Source organism: Caretta caretta, chromosome 5 (assembly GCF_965140235.1).
Source record: "Caretta caretta isolate rCarCar2 chromosome 5, rCarCar1.hap1, whole genome shotgun sequence".
Classification (NCBI taxonomy): domain Eukaryota; kingdom Metazoa; phylum Chordata; order Testudines; family Cheloniidae; genus Caretta; species Caretta caretta.
The window spans coordinates 98969049-98988661 of NC_134210.1; the positions used below are offsets into that span (position 1 = coordinate 98969049).

The 19613-nt window shown below is 39.9% G+C and overlaps 1 protein-coding gene across 1 annotated transcript in view; it reads right to left on the reverse strand.

Moving 5' to 3' along the window:
* Positions 1-337: 337 nt before the first annotated feature.
* TMC1 (transmembrane channel like 1) overlaps positions 338-19613 on the reverse strand; it is a gene marked incomplete at its 5' end in the record, with an annotated part of 60142 nt that continues 40866 nt past the window's right edge. Inside the window, 9 exons of the mRNA XM_048851800.2 lie at positions 338-850; positions 1958-2081; positions 2189-2267; positions 4072-4197; positions 5947-6186; positions 10169-10236; positions 14773-14901; positions 16452-16604; positions 17332-17511. Of these exons, the coding sequence (XP_048707757.2) occupies positions 576-850; positions 1958-2081; positions 2189-2267; positions 4072-4197; positions 5947-6186; positions 10169-10236; positions 14773-14901; positions 16452-16604; positions 17332-17511 (1374 nt within the window). The remainder of the gene's footprint in view (positions 851-1957; positions 2082-2188; positions 2268-4071; positions 4198-5946; positions 6187-10168; positions 10237-14772; positions 14902-16451; positions 16605-17331; positions 17512-19613) is intronic.

Sequence of the window (19613 nt, forward strand, 5' to 3'; positions counted from 1 at the left end):
GAACTGGGAAGCACATACTTCAAACACTAGGCTGCACAGTATCTCTGGGTATTTAAAGGTCATGCTTTGGCTATTGAAAGGTAGCCATATATTTCCAGTCTAAACTAATCAGGTGAATCTCACTTCTCTGTAAATGGCCAGCACAAGCTGTATGCACTGCTTAAGTAAAACTGACTCAGATATAATTTCCAAACAATTATATTGACAATTGCCTGTGGTTTTAAAAATAAATGAAGTAACAATGAGATGCTACAGAAACACACTGAGAAACTTATGCAAGAATAAACTAACATTTTCATTCTCATCATAAATATTTATATACTTAGAAACACTTTGACACTCATGACAACATATATCCTTCCAAGACATTCAAATGAACAATAAGACTAATGCAGTGGTTTCTGTTAGATATTGGTACTGAAGCCCCCAATCCTGAAAATACTTAGGCACACTGAGCAACTTCATGCACAGGAGGAGTCGCATTGAAATCAATGGGACACCTCGTTTGTTGGCTGGATCAGGGCCATTGTTTTTGCCAGGATTGTACCATTTAATCCTGTAGCTCACTTTTACTATTATCTATAGTTAGGAGTGCCCCTTGGCATTCTTGGGTGTCCTCCAGGAAAACCTTCAAAGCGTGGATTTCTGGGGGAGTAGCCGGACATGCCATATCCTCTTGGCACTGGTGGTCGAGTCACAGCTATGTGTGGGGGCGGAGCAAGGCTTCCTCCTCTGCCATGCAAGGAATAATGAGCATTTGGGCCAGGTCCGTGCTGCTGGGAGGGGCTTGCTTCCTGTTGATGGCTGGTCTTTTTCTTAGACTCTTTGTCACCTCGTCCTTTCTGGGTACCTAAAATGTATTTAGAAAACCAAACTGAGTCATAGAACAGAGATTACCTGTTAGAGCAGTGCTGCGGCATGTCAGCCGCAGACTGTAGGAGCACCAGCAGGCTCTGCCAACCCCATCTCTTAGAGGGAGGTTATGGGGAGTGGTCCAGCAGCTCTCCCCTGAAGTTTTCCAGTCAGCCCTTCCCATCCTCCAAGACCTGAGGTAAGGAATGTAGAAGCCCCCACCTCTACAGAAGGCAGCACCAAGTAAGTGGAGGCAGTTTCTAGGGCTACTGGAGGAGTGAGGGCAGTGTGAGAGAGATGGCAAAACTCAGCAATTTCATTATAAAACCGGCCAATTTCGGCAGGATGCGCTTGGAATTCCCCACATAGCTCTGCTGAAATGCCTCATTCCTGACCTACAACCTCCCTAACATTCCAGCCCTGACTTCTCCTGCTGCCAATCATGCCAAACGGTGTGCTTGTTTTGCGGCATGGACAATGAGGACAGTAGTGCCTGAGTGCAGAGGGGAGAGCACACCACTCCCTCTTTAAGGCAGGTAGGGCTGCCACATACGCAGCCCGGGACCATGCCTAGGCTGACTGAGCCAGAATTCTTCCTGAGGATTCCTACTACATCATGGCCTTGCTGCGCCCCCCAGCCCCCACCCCCCCTTGCAGGAGCCTGGACTTAAAAGCCACAACCTGGCCCTCAATATTCCAATATAAAAATTACTATAGTATTCTGCAGTAAAACTTCAGTCTAGCAAAACACTTATGCACATGCTTAGTTTTTAAGTGTGCAAATGGTCCCACTAACATTAAGAACCTGCTTAAGAGCTTTGCTGGATTGGGGCCTAACAGTCCAAAGTAATACAGCTTGCAGTTTGTTACTACTGTAGGGTTCTGGATTGTTACTGAATGAGATTAATATTTCTTATAAGGGAAGGAGAAAGACCAATGCCATAAAGATTAACCTGGTGACTGCAAGCTTCTGTACTGTGGTTAATTTGCACTGTTTAATTTTCATGACTGTCCCTCTCAGGGTGTCACTGTACAGTAAGTAAAGAAGTTGAGACAGTGTAGAGGGATGGTAGCAAATATACAGACATCTTCAGAGCAGTCGCACCTTGATCTGCTGCAGAGTCTTGTTTGCTTCCTTGCTGCTTGGGTTTAGCCTCAAGGGAGTTTTCTTCCATCTCCCGTGATTGCTGTGCTTTTTGTTTGTTTCTCTTTTTGTTTTCCTCAGCTTGCTGGTCAAAGGGGAGAGAGGGAAACATACCTTAATTACTTAAACCATTTCTCTACTGTTTCACAACAATAAAAAGTAACAGTTCTACCCTCTTTATGGCATCCTTACACTTTGTAGCTTCTTTTTGAGATCCAAGTTAGCTTCCTTGTAGGATTTGGATGTAGCATTGAGATAATAGATACTCAATCTAAATTTTAAAGGAAAAAGAATATATTTTGTTAGGTAACAATTATAAAATCTAACACAATTCTTAATAAAGCCACATAACAATAAATAGGTTGTCCTTATCCTCTATAGTGTGTTAACATGAAGAGTGGCTTTTATTCCACTATCCTGTCTTATTAACACTAACGTTTTGACAGTTCAGTTATGTGCTTCTTCACAGGAGAAAGAAAATACATCTCTACTTGAGATCCCAGAACAACCCAACTGAAAAATTCACTTTCCCTATCTAAGAAGCCTCCTTTCAGTTACGGTAGTTAAGGAGGCAGTTCCATCCAGCTGTTCTTCCGTAACATGGGTGTTCTGCAAAATTGACTTGTAAAAGATGTATAATATGTTTTTCAAATGACCAAAAGTTGTTTATAAAATCCTTTAAACTTGCACAACAATAGGCAAATTCAAGTGCTGTGGTGACAGCAAAGACAAAAAGCAAAAACATGGAAAACTAGTTGATTTTTTGTTCTAAATCATAATCTTCCAGATCGCAAAATCACAAATAAATGGCATAATTTTCTTTGTTAAATAACTGTAAGAAATTAGCACATTTTCACCCCCTACTCTTACCTAATGAAACTCTAACTGGATATCCAGCCATGTGATGTTTTTATAATGACATTAACAGTGTGTCATGCTCCTGGTTGAAATAAGTGATTAATCTTCTCCCTATTTTGTTGTCTCTGGTTTGCCTTGTATTGTCTTTGCCTTTGTTTTGGGCCACAGTCACCTAATGCAAAATATGAGTTGCTCTCCTTGAAATCAATGGGAGCTACCCATATTCTTCATTGAGAGTCTTTCTGTATGTAGTATGATTGTCACCAAGTCTTTGCCACATTTCATCTCAAAATTGCATTCTGCCTGTGTAAGTTCCTTTTGCAGTTTCTATTACACTTACTGTTTTTCACTTCCTGTTCTAAAATATTTGGCAGTATAACTGTGCTCTGTTAAATCATGACTGAATTTCACCCAAGAGGTAGCTGCATTTTTGTGTGTACTAAGTGATCCTATAAAGTGATCCTTTGTAAAGTCCCTTGGGATTAAAGATATCAGGATTATTATTCTTATTCAGGACTGATTTATGGACAAATGTCCATTCGTAGTCCAAAGCCTCAGAAAAGTTGACTTTGGACAGGGAACTTCTAGTACAAGGAGGTAGCAATCATGGCTTGCTGCACACCTCTTACACGGGGGTTTTAGCCAAAGAATCTAGATTGGAAGCCCTCTATGTGGCTTCTCTGCTACATGCCCCCAACTCTTACCTCACACCTAGTTTAGCAAAATGATGATGGTAGTTCTGCTGCTTTTCAAGCCTCTTTATTATTATACTAAAACCCAAGATGCCCAGAAACAGGCTTAAAGAAAGCTCTTTATCAGGGGAATAGCACTTCTGAGAGTTCTCTACTAAACATGCTAGGTTTTATGACGTGCAGTTCTGCCCAAAAGACTGATTAAATTTGCTGTGGTTTGGACCCCATATAGTTTTTTTGCTTCTTAATTATTTTTGTTGTTTTGGTAACAAAACAAAACAAAAATTAAGCCATTGAACAAGAGAGAGAGATTGGGAAGCCTGCCCTTTGTGCAACTACACATTAATTATGATCAAGAAAAAGGGTCATGAATACTTCAAGGCCCTCAATACAAGGCAATCAGTGTTGTACTTGACTGTGTTTCCAGTGGACTATGGTGGTGGAGGCTTGACATGAAAGGAATTGGGTAGAGATTCACATAGGAAAGCTTTATCTACAGTATCAGAGTTAAGATACTGTACTTACACCATAAGCAATATGAAGGGCAGGATCAGTCCAGGGTTAGAAGCATAATTAAATACTTTTCCAAACCAGGAAGGGAAGTCATTCTCCAAAGTTTCTGAAATGACCTCAAACATTCTGGTTTTCCCACTGTTAAAAACAAAAATTAACCCTGTATCATAAACCCTGCCAATGCCAGTGTAGCATTGTGTATCAACATACAACATATTATCAGACCAGAGATGGGCCCAACAATAAGTGATTGTCATTCACATTATTTAAATGCTCCTTACTGAACCGATTTTAAGAAAAACATTACTTTTTATACATGTTAACATATTAAAGCAGCACAGAAAAAGTTAACAGTGGTAGCTTGTTCATGCAACTTCATTCCTTGGGGAGTGGGGCAGAGGAAATCTTACTGAAGCTGTTCTAGTTTATCTAATCCTGAATTACACAAGGTCCAGGATTGCAGTTACAGAGACCAGGCCCCAGATGTCACCCTTTATGTCTTCTATGATCTGATTTACTAAATGAAAATTGTCAATCAGTATCACCTGCTTTGTATCAGTTCTGTGAAATCCAGCCAGTTTCGTGTCTCAGCAGATTTGCTATTATTTCATACATTTCTCCCATATAATGATGGTGATGTGACACACTACTGGAAAACATCTCCTGAATGATTTGCCTATACCCAAAGGAACTTTTAGAGCTAAGGCGTCAAGACTTCTGTGCCTTTAGAAGATGCACTGGGATCACTTTACTAATGAATTTTTCAAGCCCTTCACTGGAAACCAGATCTCCATTTTACTGCTCTTCTCCTTTTACTCCATTAACACATTTTTGCAAGCAGATATCAAAGACTCAAACATTTTAAAATCTAAATGTCGTGTCTAACTATTGCTTGCTTACTAGTGTAATATGTCACACTAAATGGCAAACAGAGATGTTGAAGATTTCTCCCCTGGTATTTCACTTCTGCAATGCACAGGGTGAAGAATAGGGTGTGGGATCAGTTGGTTCTTGGATGAGCAGATGTCTTCTTAGCTATATCCCCCTCTGCCGCAACCTACCTGCAGGGGAATGTAGGCCATCTTTTTCAAAACCAACTAGTGATTCTGGATGCCTAACCTGAGACACCTTAAAGACTGGTGAAGAGTTGGTGTTCAGCACCTTCTGAAAATTCCCTTTCAGGTGTTTCAAGCTGGCTACCCGAAAACTGAGGTGCTCACAATCACTAGTCCCTTTTGAAAATGTAGGCCACGTTATCTGGGATACTGTTTATTCTTATTTCAATATGCATGGATTTACACACAATTGCTGTCAACCCTTTCTTTCCATCATTCCTGAGAATGTCAGAGGATGACTCACAGCACCAGAAATATATTATAACAGTGCTACTGAATCTAACTCCCTGAAGTACTGCAGAGAGTCTCAGAAATTTGAGATGGAAAAGCCCTATTCAGTCATCTAGTCTTCCCCTCTGCTATTGCTAGATCCCTTTCTGCAGTACTATTCTAAATGTTCTGTCTCCCAAGCAATGAGTCTATTCTACACTCTAACAGATCATCTCAAGCAGGTAGAGAATGTATCTCTAACAGAATGGTTCTCTATTCCTTACATATAATTTCAGACTTGATCACACTAGTAAGAAACTTTTTTAAAAAAAGAATTTCTGTCTCACCAGTTAGTGAATACTTTTTAAATAGTTAATCATTTCTCTCACATTTAATTCATCTTCAGAGATTATGGTCCTATGCACAAGTAAAATTAGCATAGTTTATAAAGTGCCACCACTTAGTAAGGAAGTTCGTGTTAGTTATGTCATTCACTGTACAGTAGTCATACCATGAGATAACCTATTTGTTAAGAAAGAGATGGATATAAAATGTGAAGGACCTGAATGGGCCGCAGTCAAAGGATGGTGGGATAGAGACAATAGTGTACACAGCAGGCAGAGTAGAGAGGAAGAGAATAAAGAGCAGCATGGCCATGTAGAAGTTATTGGATCTAGAGGCTTTGAAGACCCTCTCGTGAGGGACATTGCAGCACATCACAGCCCAGCATTGCAGATACATCGAGGTGTGGAGACGGAACACATTGATAGCTGGCAAGCATGGAGCGTAAAAAGAACCCATCCTAGAAACAAAGAAGAAAGTGCTCTGTAAAACTCTGCAGCCTTAGATACACCATAACTCTTCACCCACCCTGGGCTTTCCTATCCTCTTGTTTTGCAGCCACACACAATGCACTCCGTTTTGTAGCTTATGAAACCTTGTTTAACTCTTTTTATTGGTCTTGGCTCTGTTTCTTCCATTGACTTCATGGCATATGGCTAAAATACTCTAAATCAACTCTTTCCAAGTCTCAAGACTTCCCCCACCTCCCACCCCCGCTTTTCTTTCTCCAAATGAATTTTAAGCACCCAGTCAGAAAACTGTTATTGATCTCCCCCTTTCACTTTCTTCTTCTTTAAATGGTTCTTTCGTTTTCAAATACACTCTGATAGATTTCAGAGTAACAGCCGTGTTAGTCTGTATTCGCAAAAAGAAAAGGAGTACTTGTGGCACCTTAGAGACTAACCAGAGGTGAGCTGTAGCTCACGAAAGCTTATGCTCAAATAAATTGGTTAGTCTCTAAGGTGCCACAAGTATTCCTTTTCTTTTTTCAGATAGATTGTCACTCATTTATAGAACAGATAATCCCGAACATTATACGCCATAATCTCTTGCAGGCTTGATGAGTATCTTGTTTTATCATAATCCAGCATGGTCTTAATTTAATTTGCTATTGTCTTATTAATATTTTTGCTGTCTCCTGAGCTGACATTTATTTCACTTATTCTGTTATGATGGTGTGACCGAGAGCACTCCTGTATTCACAGATTATTGTAATAATCTTTGTGGAAAATATGCCTTGTGGGGTATCATTTAAAAACTAATAACATACCGATCATTAATATTCTTGTGTAATGTACCTATGGTATGTGTAGTAAGAGGTATGAACATAAACTGAAATTATTATTACAAAGTGTTTACCAGTTTCACAAAGACAAAGGACAAACTGACGCATCTAGCCTGGTATCATCAAAGTTGATTAGCAATCACTGGTCAAGTGGCCATTCTTTGGCAACAAAGGAGACAGCAACAGATTGATCTGTATTTTAGCAAACAATAACAAGGAACCTCTTTCACTCCATGTCTCTCTCCTCACAGCTGGAATGAACTTCATCTAGGGGTAACCCTCAGGAAAATGCATTTCAAAGGGTGATTGGACTATAAACGTGGGGGGGCAAAAACACCACAGGTTCTCTCTCTTTTTTTGCCTAACGCAAAGGAACCATCCCTTTGACTTTAGGGGAGAGATTCTGACCTGAGAATTTGGTCAGCCCAGTAGCTGGGAACATGTATTAAGGATTTTACCTTGAACCAAATAAAGCTTGTAAAGTTTTGGCTACTAGGAAGCATTTTATCTTTATTATTCTGGTAACTATTTCTGACTTTAATATCTTATACTTGTACTCATTTAAAACCTCTCTCTCTTTGTAGTTGCACCCAAATGTGACACACAGTTATTTAGTGCCTGATTCTAATTAAGTACCTATTGATTCTGATAAATGTTGTTAGTTGTTTATAGTTACATGTTTATGACTTTAAAACACTGGGCACTCGTGTTCTTTGGCCTGAGCTCACTCTTCCTGCCCCTCTGATTTGAGGATCTAATCCTATTTACCAGTGTGGCTAAGTGGATGGGACCCAGAAGATTTGATTCTATTTCCAGCTCTGCCATTGGTCCACCAGAGGACCTTGACCTCTTCTCTATGCCTCAGTTTCCCCATGTTTAAAATTGGGATAATGGTCTTTCCCTTTATGGAGTGCACTTGGAGATCTGTGGATGAAAAATGCTATATAAGAGCTAGGTATTACTAGTATATTGTAATTTTACCCCCTTCTTCTTTTCATCTGTTCTTAATGGAAAGAGACCATACAGACTCTGCTAGTCCTTGGCTGAAGGCACATACTACACCTTGTGCCCCTGATCATACTCTCACTGAAATCAGTTGCAAAACTTTCACTGACTCCAGTCAGTTGAGGATCAAGCTAATTTGTGCCCATTATCATCATTTTTAGGTACAACATTTGAAGCAATGCAGAGTAAATTTTGCAGATGGCTCACTGATATGCAAATTCACATGAGAAGGTTTACATTCCATTCACTTTACAGAACAGGAAGCCTTTCTATAAAGAGAGAAATGAATCTCCCTGCATACACATGCAAATTTACACACACGCAGGCCTTTCAAATCCTCTCCAGATACAGGCTAGACACAGCCACACCAAAAGCTCTCCTGTCACTACAGTTCAAGTGAGTACATGTGTGTGCAGCTCGAAATAATTCTAAAAATATACAATAACTAATTATATATTTTATTAAAATTTTTACTAAAATAGTTATTCATTATTTTATTGCTGTAATTTTTACTGTCTCTCTTAATTTCACTTGAGATGATCATATGTTTATTATAAATGATAAATCACTAAAAAACATAACCGCTCAAGTTCACTGCTTGATATAGGCAACATTAGCTAACATGTTATGGTCTCGCTCCTACAGTATGTAGCAGGCAGGTGGACTGCTAGGTCCATGTGGATCCCACATTGGGGACCATGCTATATTAGAAAGTGTATATTGTGACAGAGTATAGAAGTGTATAGTATCTGTATGTGAATCAGGTATTAAACATGAAATGTTCTGAAAGTAATCAAAAAGAAACCCAGTCTGATTCCGAAACCAACCTCCCAACTTCTCCTAACCAAAGGCTGACTTTCAATCCTCTCCCATCTTCCCTGCCCCCCAAAAAGTGCTAATTATGGTGGTGGAAAGAGAGTGCCATTCATGCTGCATAAACTTGGGAGTGCATTTTATACTACAGCTGTATCCTCTTGATGAACAGTGGAGTGAGTGCAGCAGAAATGTTAAGTATGAGCAACTGGGGTGTCAGTTGCTGCTGTCTTTATGATCACACAACAATATGCTGTTTTACAAGCTAATTTGTTTGCTTAACCTTGAGTGCCAGGTAGACACTGGCCCTGTGGATTTTCAATGTACCTAGGGCCAGATTAACTAACAGGCCCATATTTCTGTTTCTCTGTGATATATGTGATGAGCAGACTGGCTGCAGCATGAGGCTGCTGCTCCAGGCCTAGATTAGATGCACAGGAGGCTGGATACACATGAGTTCCTCTGTGAGTACCAGGGGCTGCTCCAGTTCTCTTGGTGGCCAGGAAAGGGGGACATCCCCAGCTGCTGTCTGGGTACCCAGAGGAAGACTAACTCCCCCTAATGCACTAGAGACTTGGGCCCTATGAGCCTAATGCTGCTCTCACTTGCACCCATATAGAGACTGAAGTCCAATTAAGTTATATCAGAGTAAAAGCACTGTAGAGCATAGTCGGTCCCTGTCTTTACAAGTGAGGGTTGAGAGGCATGCCCAGCAGTATATGTCAGTATAGGTCCCAATAATGGAGCGAGGGATCATTCCTGAGTGATGTAAATCACTCCACAAAAGGACTTAGCATGCTGCCCCACAGTGGTCCCAGCACTTACTAGCTCAGTTCATGAAGACCAGCAATGGGTCTCAAACTCAGGTCTGTCATAGCACAGCTGAGCACTACCACTAAGTGATCCATTAGTTCACACTGGCAGATTTATTTAGGTATTTATTTATCTCTGATCCGGCAATGCACAGCAGCAATAAACCTAACTTTACAGCTGCTGTGTGTCATCAGAGCAGTGCAAAAGATAGCAGGGAATATTGCTGAATCTGGTCCCATAACCTTAGCCTGGGACTGTCTCACCACTGTTACCCTACTTCTTTGCTGATTTAACTCCACTGATTTCAAGGTATCCAGTTTGATACCTATTGAGCTACAGTGGCATAAAACTGGAGTAATACAGTGGTGAATCAAGCCCAGCATTTCAGAAGTGGCAAATATGTGAATTTCTGTGTTTCATGCTTGATTTCACAGGCTAAGTGAAACAATCCACCCAGCGCTGCTGGCTAAGCTGACCTAGTATACAACAGTCTGTTAATACCATACATGTTCTCTGCCACACCTACCAGATCATGCCTTGGTTAAAGATCAGTCCCAGCACATTTCCACTTATATCAAACTCTGAATAGGAAGGCTGAAAGAAAAGGCACAAATGCTTCCATTAGGCTTTGCAGATAATGTTTTAAACTGACACAGAGGAGTAGATTAAAACTGTCCTCTACAACAGCAACAACATATTGGCAATGTCTTCTCAAGACTCTTCTGTTGCATATTAACAATGATTCATGAAACAAATGAATATGACTCAAGACCAGTGTGTTGCCTTCAGTACAGCCTGCAATATTTCATTATAAATCTTATTGAGCTCTTTGAAGAGGTGAAGGTAGTACTGGAAAGTACAAAGAGTTCCATTCTTATTGGATATGCTTTGAACTTTTTAAAACAATGATTCATAGATTCTAGAAGGAACAACTGAGATCATCTAGTCAGACCTCTTGCATAACATAGGCCGTAGGATTTCCCTGAATTAATTCCTATTTAAATTAGAGGATATCTCTTTAGAAAATATATTCTATCCTGTCCAGCAATGGAGAATCCACCACAACCCTGGGTAAACTGTTCCAATTAACACTTGCTAATTACCCTCACTGTTAAAAATGTGTACCTTATTTCTGGCCTGAATTTGTCTAGCTTCAATTGATCTTCTTATCTGTTTGACTGTTAGGCTGAAGAGCCCTCTATAATCAGCTTTTCCCACCATGTAAGCAATTAGACTGTGATCAAGTCACCATTAATTTTCTCTTTGATAAACTAAATAGATTGCACTCCTTAAGCCTATTGCTAGAGGGTGTGTTTTCTAATCCTTTCATCATTCTCATGGCTCTTCTCTGAACTCTTTCCAATTTATTAACAATCTTCTTGAATTGTGTACACCAGAACTGGACATAGTATTCCAGGAATGGTCACCTTTGGGCACTTATCTATGTATAAGTAAATGTGTGTGTGTGTGTGTGTGTGTGTGTGTTAGAGCTAGTCAGAATATATTGGGGGAGGGGGGAAACCAGGGGAAGGTTTCTCTGGAAAAGGTTGCACAGGCAACCTTAGGAAATACTATAACCTGTGTACTTGACTTTGCAACCTTTATGTTCTCTTAACTTAGCTTTTTTGTATGAAATATACATGTCTATATAGTACTGTGATATGTATGCTGTTTATATAGCTTTTGCTCTAAAGTAAAAGAATACTGCCAGCCAATACAAATTCTCACTATTTTATGGATAAGTAAAGTGGATTTTAGTTTACTTCACACAATTTCAACAAAACTCTCAGTTTACTACTAGTGATGATGGAAGAGGCAGAATGAACACAGCTTGATTTTTTTTCCCCCCAAATTAAATCGTGTCAACAGGGTTGGTAGTGGGAGAATCTGAGGCAGATTCACTAGTAAATTCTGGCTGCTTTGTGTGCTCCAACAGCATCTATAAACCTGTCTTAATTGGCTTGGATTTTGGCTGCTTTACATTACTAGGGCAGCACAAGGTATCTAGATTGCACCGGTGAATCTGGACCCTTCACTTTTGACTTGTAAACTGAGCAAATCTCTTAAATGTGATCTTGTATTATCCACAGCTAGTTCATTTAGCTTCATCAACCAGTAAATGTATTAGTGGCACTTGAATAATCATAACAAAAATAAGGAATCCGCTTACTCCCAAGTAAACATTCCATTCAGCTTTCATTAACATTTTATCTGAGCCTCCCATTTGCTGACTAGGATCACTGACAATGCATATTCCCAGGCACGCAATCAAGAGTGTGTGACTATCCTGTCAAAGTGTAGCTGTGCATGGCAGGCCTGCTCAAGTGTAAAAGGTATGAGACAAGGTATTGCTCTTTTAGTCCACACTTAATTAGAGCTCTTGATCATCCAGCCTATGCTTTATTGATGTATTTGTTATTCTTTTAACATACAAGAAGGTAGTAGCTAAAAGCAATGGGGAAGCAAAAATTAGGCAGTGGTATGAAATACTAACTGGAGAAACTGAAAAGCTAAATGGCTGAATAGATCTCCTGCTTCAAATGTAAAAACTAGAAACTAAGACCAGCCTGTTTAATACTTTAAATCTAAGTGAGTAAAGCAGTGTCGATACTATTCTGAGGGCTAAATGACATCTTTTATGAGTCAGGGAAAGAGGGAGGAGGAGCATGCCCAAAGTAGCTGGGTCAAGAGGCATGATCTCTTAGTCGGGTGCAATGGCTCCGGGGCACTAGGTGGAGCACAATGAGCAACAGGGCTTGTTTCAAGTTGAGGGCCCATTCAGCAATGTACTGAAGCACACACCATTTTTAAGTGTGAGTAGCCCGTTGACTTTAGTAAGATTATTCCCATGCTTAAAGTCATAGCTTGGCCTAAGCCTCTATCACCTCATTGACACTTGTTCTTAAACAGTACCTGTAACATCTTTCCCAGGAATCCGGGACAGTATTATATTTTGGGGTAATGATGATGATCTAACAAGTGACATTTCTTACTGTTTGCATTTGGCCAGGCTTTAGAAACCACCAGGAAGCAAATTGGCATTTTTTTCATCTTTTTTCTAAAGCCAACAACATTCCCTGCAGAGAATAATAAAGGAGTTTCTGCCACTCTGGTTCAGGGACTGTGATTATCATCCATGCAGTAAGATTTATAGTACATGTGCTCCCATGGCCTTTGGTACAAGCAATATGCAGATGATACTCAGTTCTATATCTCCTTCACGTCAAAGTCTGGCACCTCCACCTTTCCCAGGGCTTCAGCGAGATAAGCACCTACGTGAAGAGCAGCTGGCTGCTCTTAACACTGGGCAAATCAGAGGAGCAGTTTGTAGGAAGAGGGAAACAGGCCAAATCTATAACATCACTCTGAATGGATGGCATCTGCTCTCCCATTATTAGAGTGGCATGAAGGCTTAAAGTCATTCTGGACTTTTCAGTGCTCCTGAATCCCCTAATAGCCATAGTACCCCAAAACGCCTGTTGCTACCATTGGCCAGTGAGGAGGCTGTGCCCCTTTCTGTCCGATGTAAGATTGGCCACAATGATTCATGCGTTCCTCACCTCTGGGCTCACTGGCTGTGGTAAAGCCATTTACCACAATGGCTGTGGTAAATCTGAAGACTAACGAAGCTCCGGCTGGTCCAACATGCAGCAGCCCATCTACTAAGTAGCACAGAGCAATGAGAGTATATCATTCCAGAGCTTCACATGGCACACTGACTCCCTGTCCAACACTGAGTTTCGTTTATGTGCCTGGCTTTGACATTACAGAGACTTTACCTGGTTATCTCAGGAACTGCCTTTCTCTTGAGACCAACCACAATAGCTCTATTTGTCAGGGGGGTGTTGGTGTTAACAGAGCTAAGGCTGAAACTTGCCACAACAGAGTACTTTCTCAGTGGCTGGCTCATAGCTATGGAACTCTTCCACCAGAAACCAGAATGGCAAGCATCCTAATCACCTTGCACTAGCTGTCCCTGAGTAATAACCCGACTGAATGGCTCAGTGTCATTTTTCCCCTGAAGATACCTCCTAATATAAGTAATAATACATCCATGCATACTTTCATGGCATAATACGAGGAGAGAGGGATGGATGAGAAACAAAAGGAGATTACAGTTTTACACACTGCATTCTATTTACTGTGTTGGTGTTAAATATTACCAGGATGGGTGCACTAGAAATACCAAGAAATTAACTGTGTAAGGGAACTCTGTTTACACTTAAAACTTTTCTACACTATGAGTCCTTTACTGGTATAGCTATCCCTGTATACTCTAACCGCAAAAGCACTCCTAGTGTTGGCACAGCTTATATCAGCAAAACTATGCTTTACCAGTATACCCCTTCCCTGAATAAAGCAAGCTATGTTGGTAAAAGCACCATTTTGTTGGTATAACTGTATCTACACTAGGGGCTTTTGCAGGCATATCTAGTCAGACAGGGTTCACAGCCCCGACAAACATAGCTGTGCCAGAAGAAGTCTTTAGTGTAGACATAGACTTAAGTTTACATCAAGTTCAATTCTGAATGCTTTCTATTGTTGGATAGTGAAACCAGGAAAGAACTGGCCTTAGAAAACATTATACAGACTAAGGATGAAATCATTGCTTCATGGAAGTCCATGGGATTTTACAAAAGACTTAAATGAAGCCACAGGCTTTCATTCTAGATATTCCGAATACACCTGTCACCAAACAAATTGAGTCACTGATTAAATCAGGTGAATATTCTATGATCATGATTAATCTTAGTTAAAACAGTGTTCCAACTAAAACAATTTCTAGCATATCTAAAACCAGTTCTTTGATGCTTTTCCCCCATCCCACTGGCTGGCTTAGTCATAAAAGAAACCATTTAAAGCCTGATCTACAGCTCACAGAAGCCTTTCCAGTGACTTCAGTAGGATATAGATTAGATCCTTTAAAATGGAAATGTGTATAAACAAAGCAAAGTAGCAAGAGAGAGAAAAGGAGAGGAGAAAAGATAATATTTAATGTTGTTCAGGGATTTTGAAGATGATAGGTCTTGTCTTCCCTAAACTTGGGATGCTCAAGATTAAAATACAAATTACTACCAACATGTCAAGTGATAATCTGACAATGAAATTGAGAGAGAGAGAGATACTTACAAATCCATACTCCAAGTCCCAGCACCAGCAGTAATTGAAAAACCTGACAAAGACAGCTCTCAGGAAATCCCCAATTATAATTGTGATGTATGTTGTCATAGTGTCAGAGATTGTCAGTCGCACAAATTCCTGTTGATGCAATGTTTTCTTTTAAGAGAAAGTTTAGTAATAAATAAACAATACTGGGAGACATCCCCAGATGTGTTCAGCACATTTTAGAAGAGAGGGGAACTTTCTGCCCCTTTACTATCCCTACTGATCCCTGGGGATTGCCAGGGGCCAAATTGGCCCCCAGCATGTTAAAGCTGTACTGCTGTAACATGCTGGGACTGCTGTAACATGGTGAATAACAGCCTGCTAAGTGACCACTACCAACTGGAACTGCCAGAGTGTAATCCAGTCCCGTAGATGATATCCTCAGTCCCCTTTTTACCCCGACACTAAGCATTCAAACATGTAGGGTGGAACATCCTCTCTTTCCTCCCGCCAATTCCCACAGGAGTTGGAGAGGAAGATGGAAAATCTCAACATAAAAGTTGCTCAATGCCCACATCCCTCTGGGAGGCCCCAGTAGATGCTTCACCACTTATCAGGCCTCACCCCAGACATACTCTTCCCTCAATTTTTGGTCCTATTATTGTGGTTTCCAGAAAGTCAGTCACTGTCACTGATTGGTCTCAAGCGCTGCTGAACTAAAACCTTTGTTCCTCTGAGGCACACAACAGATTGAGTTCCACAGCTTGTAATTCTGCACCAGTGCGTCCAGCAGAGAGTCTGTTAAACTGTTAGTGTCTTCCGGGCTAGCTGCCCCCAACCGGTGACATCTCCACTGGGCTTTCTGAAAGGACTGTAAGATTTCCCAGTGAAGATCCTGATTTCCAGATGGGGAAATTGGCAGTGTGACTCGAGCATCAAAAGCTAGGATTCAGTGGAGGATTTGGTCTCAGAGAGAGGAAAAAGGTGGAAGTTAAGAGAGAGAGGATAAGACTTGGTCAAAAGGAGGAAAACAGGCTGCGGGGAGATCACAGAAGCCACATAGAACATGGATACTGAAGATTAATATGTATGTTCAACAGAATCAAACAGAACTGCTAGGTACATCCATCACTAAACTGTGCTGCCTGAAACTGCCCACAGTCTTAAATTGCAGCAATTGCACCTGTTCCATAAAATATGGAGAAATAACTTCTTAAATGCAGTGATGGCTATTCACAATTTTGTAAGACTTGTCTTGTTGAATTACACATGATGTATCTTTCGGCACACTAATTTTGCTGTCACAAATTGGTTTTGGGTGATCAGAATTCCAATCAAAATGGTGCCAGTCATCTTCCACATGGTAAATTCATCACCTTTCATGAGTGCTAAATATGCTGTATAAGACAGAGAGAAGGCCAAGAGGATAGAAAAACAGAGGAGAAAAGAAATGTTTCCAGTCACCATTACAAGCTATAGTCAATGTGTGAGGGCAACAGAAACAGTGAGGGCCTCAGAGGATTCAAAAAAAGAATAAGCATTTCTCTGCCCATTAGCTAAGGAGTGACACGGGATCCTGTCTTCCCCCGATCCCCAGGTCTTTTCCTACTTTAGGGAAATGCCAGGTGACAACAGAAACAAAGAGTGGTGCTGATGTAAAATCCTCTGAGAGATTCACTATTATCCTAAATGAATTGCATTACCTGCCCTACCATTGTTTCCCAACATGGCCCTCTAGGGATGTCTGCAGGATCCACCTGTATTGGAGGAGCAGTGGCATTTTCTGATATCGTACCATTGTAGAGGCTGGCTTCCCATATTGTCATGTTATACTTCACTATCTTCTCTTCTTCCAGCTGGAAAAAGAAATCCCAAATGTGTTTTTACTAAACAACAGATCAGCTGTATGAACTTAACTCAGTGGTTCTCAATCTTTCCCATTCCTAGACCTTCCCAACACCCTAGAAGTTCCCTCCCTTTACCTGGAAGGGAACAACATGGGCATGGTGGAGTGGTCGCTGCTAGAGCTGGTGGTGGGGAGGTGCGGAAAAGTTACCTATCCTGTGAATTTCTTTGAGATTTTGAAAAAAAAAAATCCTGAATCACGATGAAAAGTAAAGATCTTGGGGAAACAATTGCAAAATAAAAATGAAAAATAATTAGGTTTGCATCAATCAAAATGTTTTGTTTTGATTTTGACCATTTCTTTAAATTTTTCACTATAACTAGCTTAATGTTCTTAACATGAAGTCAGTTCAAATGAGAGATTTGTGTTCTGAAAATGTCAAAATGAAATATTTTGACAATTTCAGAATTTTTTTTCAATTTTTTTTTGAGTTGAGGAAATTGTTTAAACCAACTCTTTTTTTCCAATAAGTTTCAGGTTCAACAAATCAGCATTTTTCTGATGAAAAAACTTTTTTTTTATTGAAAAATTCCTGCCCAGCTGTAGTCACAATCTCTTAACACCTTAACGGTCTCCCTGTAGGTCACAGTCCCATCTTGTGAATCCTTGACTTCAGCCATTAGAAGTTTTTAAAAAAACACATTCAATGGTGATGGAAGACTTCCTGGTTAGCTTGCCTTGAGATTGATCTCATCCATCAGGGCAATGATGAATGTGTATAGATTGCCCAAGAAGAGAGCAAAGATGCGCCCCAATTGCCATCTCAGAGCTATTCGAGGGTGGTAATTTTCCAGAGAACTGATTACATCAAATAAAGTCGGGCAGAACATTCCCAAGAGAGACATGACCATGTTCACCTGCAAAGAATCACACAAGAAAAAGTTAGAGATGAGTCCTGGGATTTTGCTCTTCCCCTGCCATTTTAGCTGGCATTTCACCCAGTGCATAAACAAAACTTATTGTGGGAGTTCACATATGATGTTTATATGGGGGATGGAGGTGGGGAAAAATCAGCTGTAATCTACTGTAAATGGATAATTGAGGAACTTTTCTTAATATCTGTTTTTAAAGTTCTTTTTAACCACTAGCACTGAAAGGGATAATAAAACATTAGTTACTTTATTCTAAATGGCACCTATTTTCAGGCCTAATTCTGTATCAGATCTGAGGGATTTTCCCATTTCCAATAATTTTTCATGTTACATCCACCCCTCTTGTGTGTTAAGGTGAATAGATTGCCAAAGGGATCTAGGTTTAAACAAAATGAGGTATTTTTAGAACAATGCACCACTAACTCAGTATCTGGGCCTTTATATAGCCCTTAAATTATCTGTAATTGATTGTCCACATTGCAGGTGCAAATCCAGTCTGTCCTCTCCTTTCTACCTTTTGTGATTAGCATTCTGTAACTGTATTAACTTATCTATATAACTGTATGGAAGTGTATTGTGTTGAATGGTCCTAGAGCATAAAGCTATCTGCTAATAATTTTGAAACTCGGTATGGATTATATATTCCACAAACTGAATCTAATTCCATTTGGACTCATAAGGAGTTGGTTGCTGGAGTGTAGGTGAAGTAGATTTTTGTTCTTTTGTTTGGTTTTTCCCACATATCTTGGGAATTCCCTGAAATGTAACCTCTTCTGTACCTACCTTTCCAAAACTTAAACAAAATATAATAAATTTACAACATTCTAATAACAAAGGGTAGAAAGCTGAGGTTACACTTCTGTTTTCACACGTAATGTGACACGAGAAAGGGACTATGCAGGCAAGAAAAATTACCCTCTGGCATTTGCAACTACAGAGCATTGGTGTCTCGTAGAGTTTCATCAATGAGAAATAAGAATTAAATGGCATTTCTATTTGCTGCTTTTCTGTTTTTTTATTTTAATGAGTGCTAATTACTGGATTTTCATATTTGTAGACAACCAGTAGCATATTCTGTATGGAGCTTGTAGCACAATGTAAACTCTATGAATAGCTGGAGCTTTTATGATGATAGAATTTCAAAACTGTTTAATTAAAGGTGTTTAATTATCGCTAGTTAAATAACTAATTCTAGCATAAAGAAATCACATTTACTTGTTAAAACTGAACAAACAATAAGTATGTAGCTGCCATCCCTTGCAGTTTCTGGCTTTATAATTGAAGAAGGCGAAATCTATTTACCACTGTATGCTATTTATTTAACAGATGATGGTTCTTAGGTGCTTAACTATTGGTATAGCTAAATTTGATAGAAATCCTGGACATTGGTTCTTATCATTTTACATTATTGTTAGGTGTCCTTACTGTTTATTGGTGATGTTGCTATTGAACAAAACAGGCATGTTGATAATAATAGACTATCTAAGAGAATCTCAGAAGTGCTTAAGAAACTTTACGCTCCTCTGTGTCGGTACAGAATCAATGAACTAATCTCTATAGATAGAGAAACACATGCAAACACAGGTGATAGGTAGATTGGAATTACCATATTGGATCAGACTTGTGGCCAGTCTTGTCCAGCATCCTGTCTCTGACAGTGTTCTGCACCTGATGCTCCAAAGGGGGGTGTAAGCAACTCCCCAATAGGCAGTTACAGGATAATCTGGCACCAATGGAATCTCATTGTAACCACTAATAATCTGAGGTTGGTTTAAACCCTAAAGTATGAGGATTTATATCCCTTCCAAAATTCTTCCCTCTTTTTAATGTTTATTATCATAACTGTGTACTCTTCTTAATCACATAGATGTCCAGTCCCTCTTTTTAAATCATGCTAAATCTGACCTCAATATCATTCTGTGGCAATAAATTCCAAAGTCCAATTATGTTTTTTATGTGAAAAAGTATTTCCTTCTGTCAGTTTTAATTTACCACCTTTCAATTCCATTGTCTGTTCCTTTGTTTCTCTATTATGAGACAGGGTAAACAAACAGAAGTTTCTGAACTTCCTTCTCTCTACCATTCAT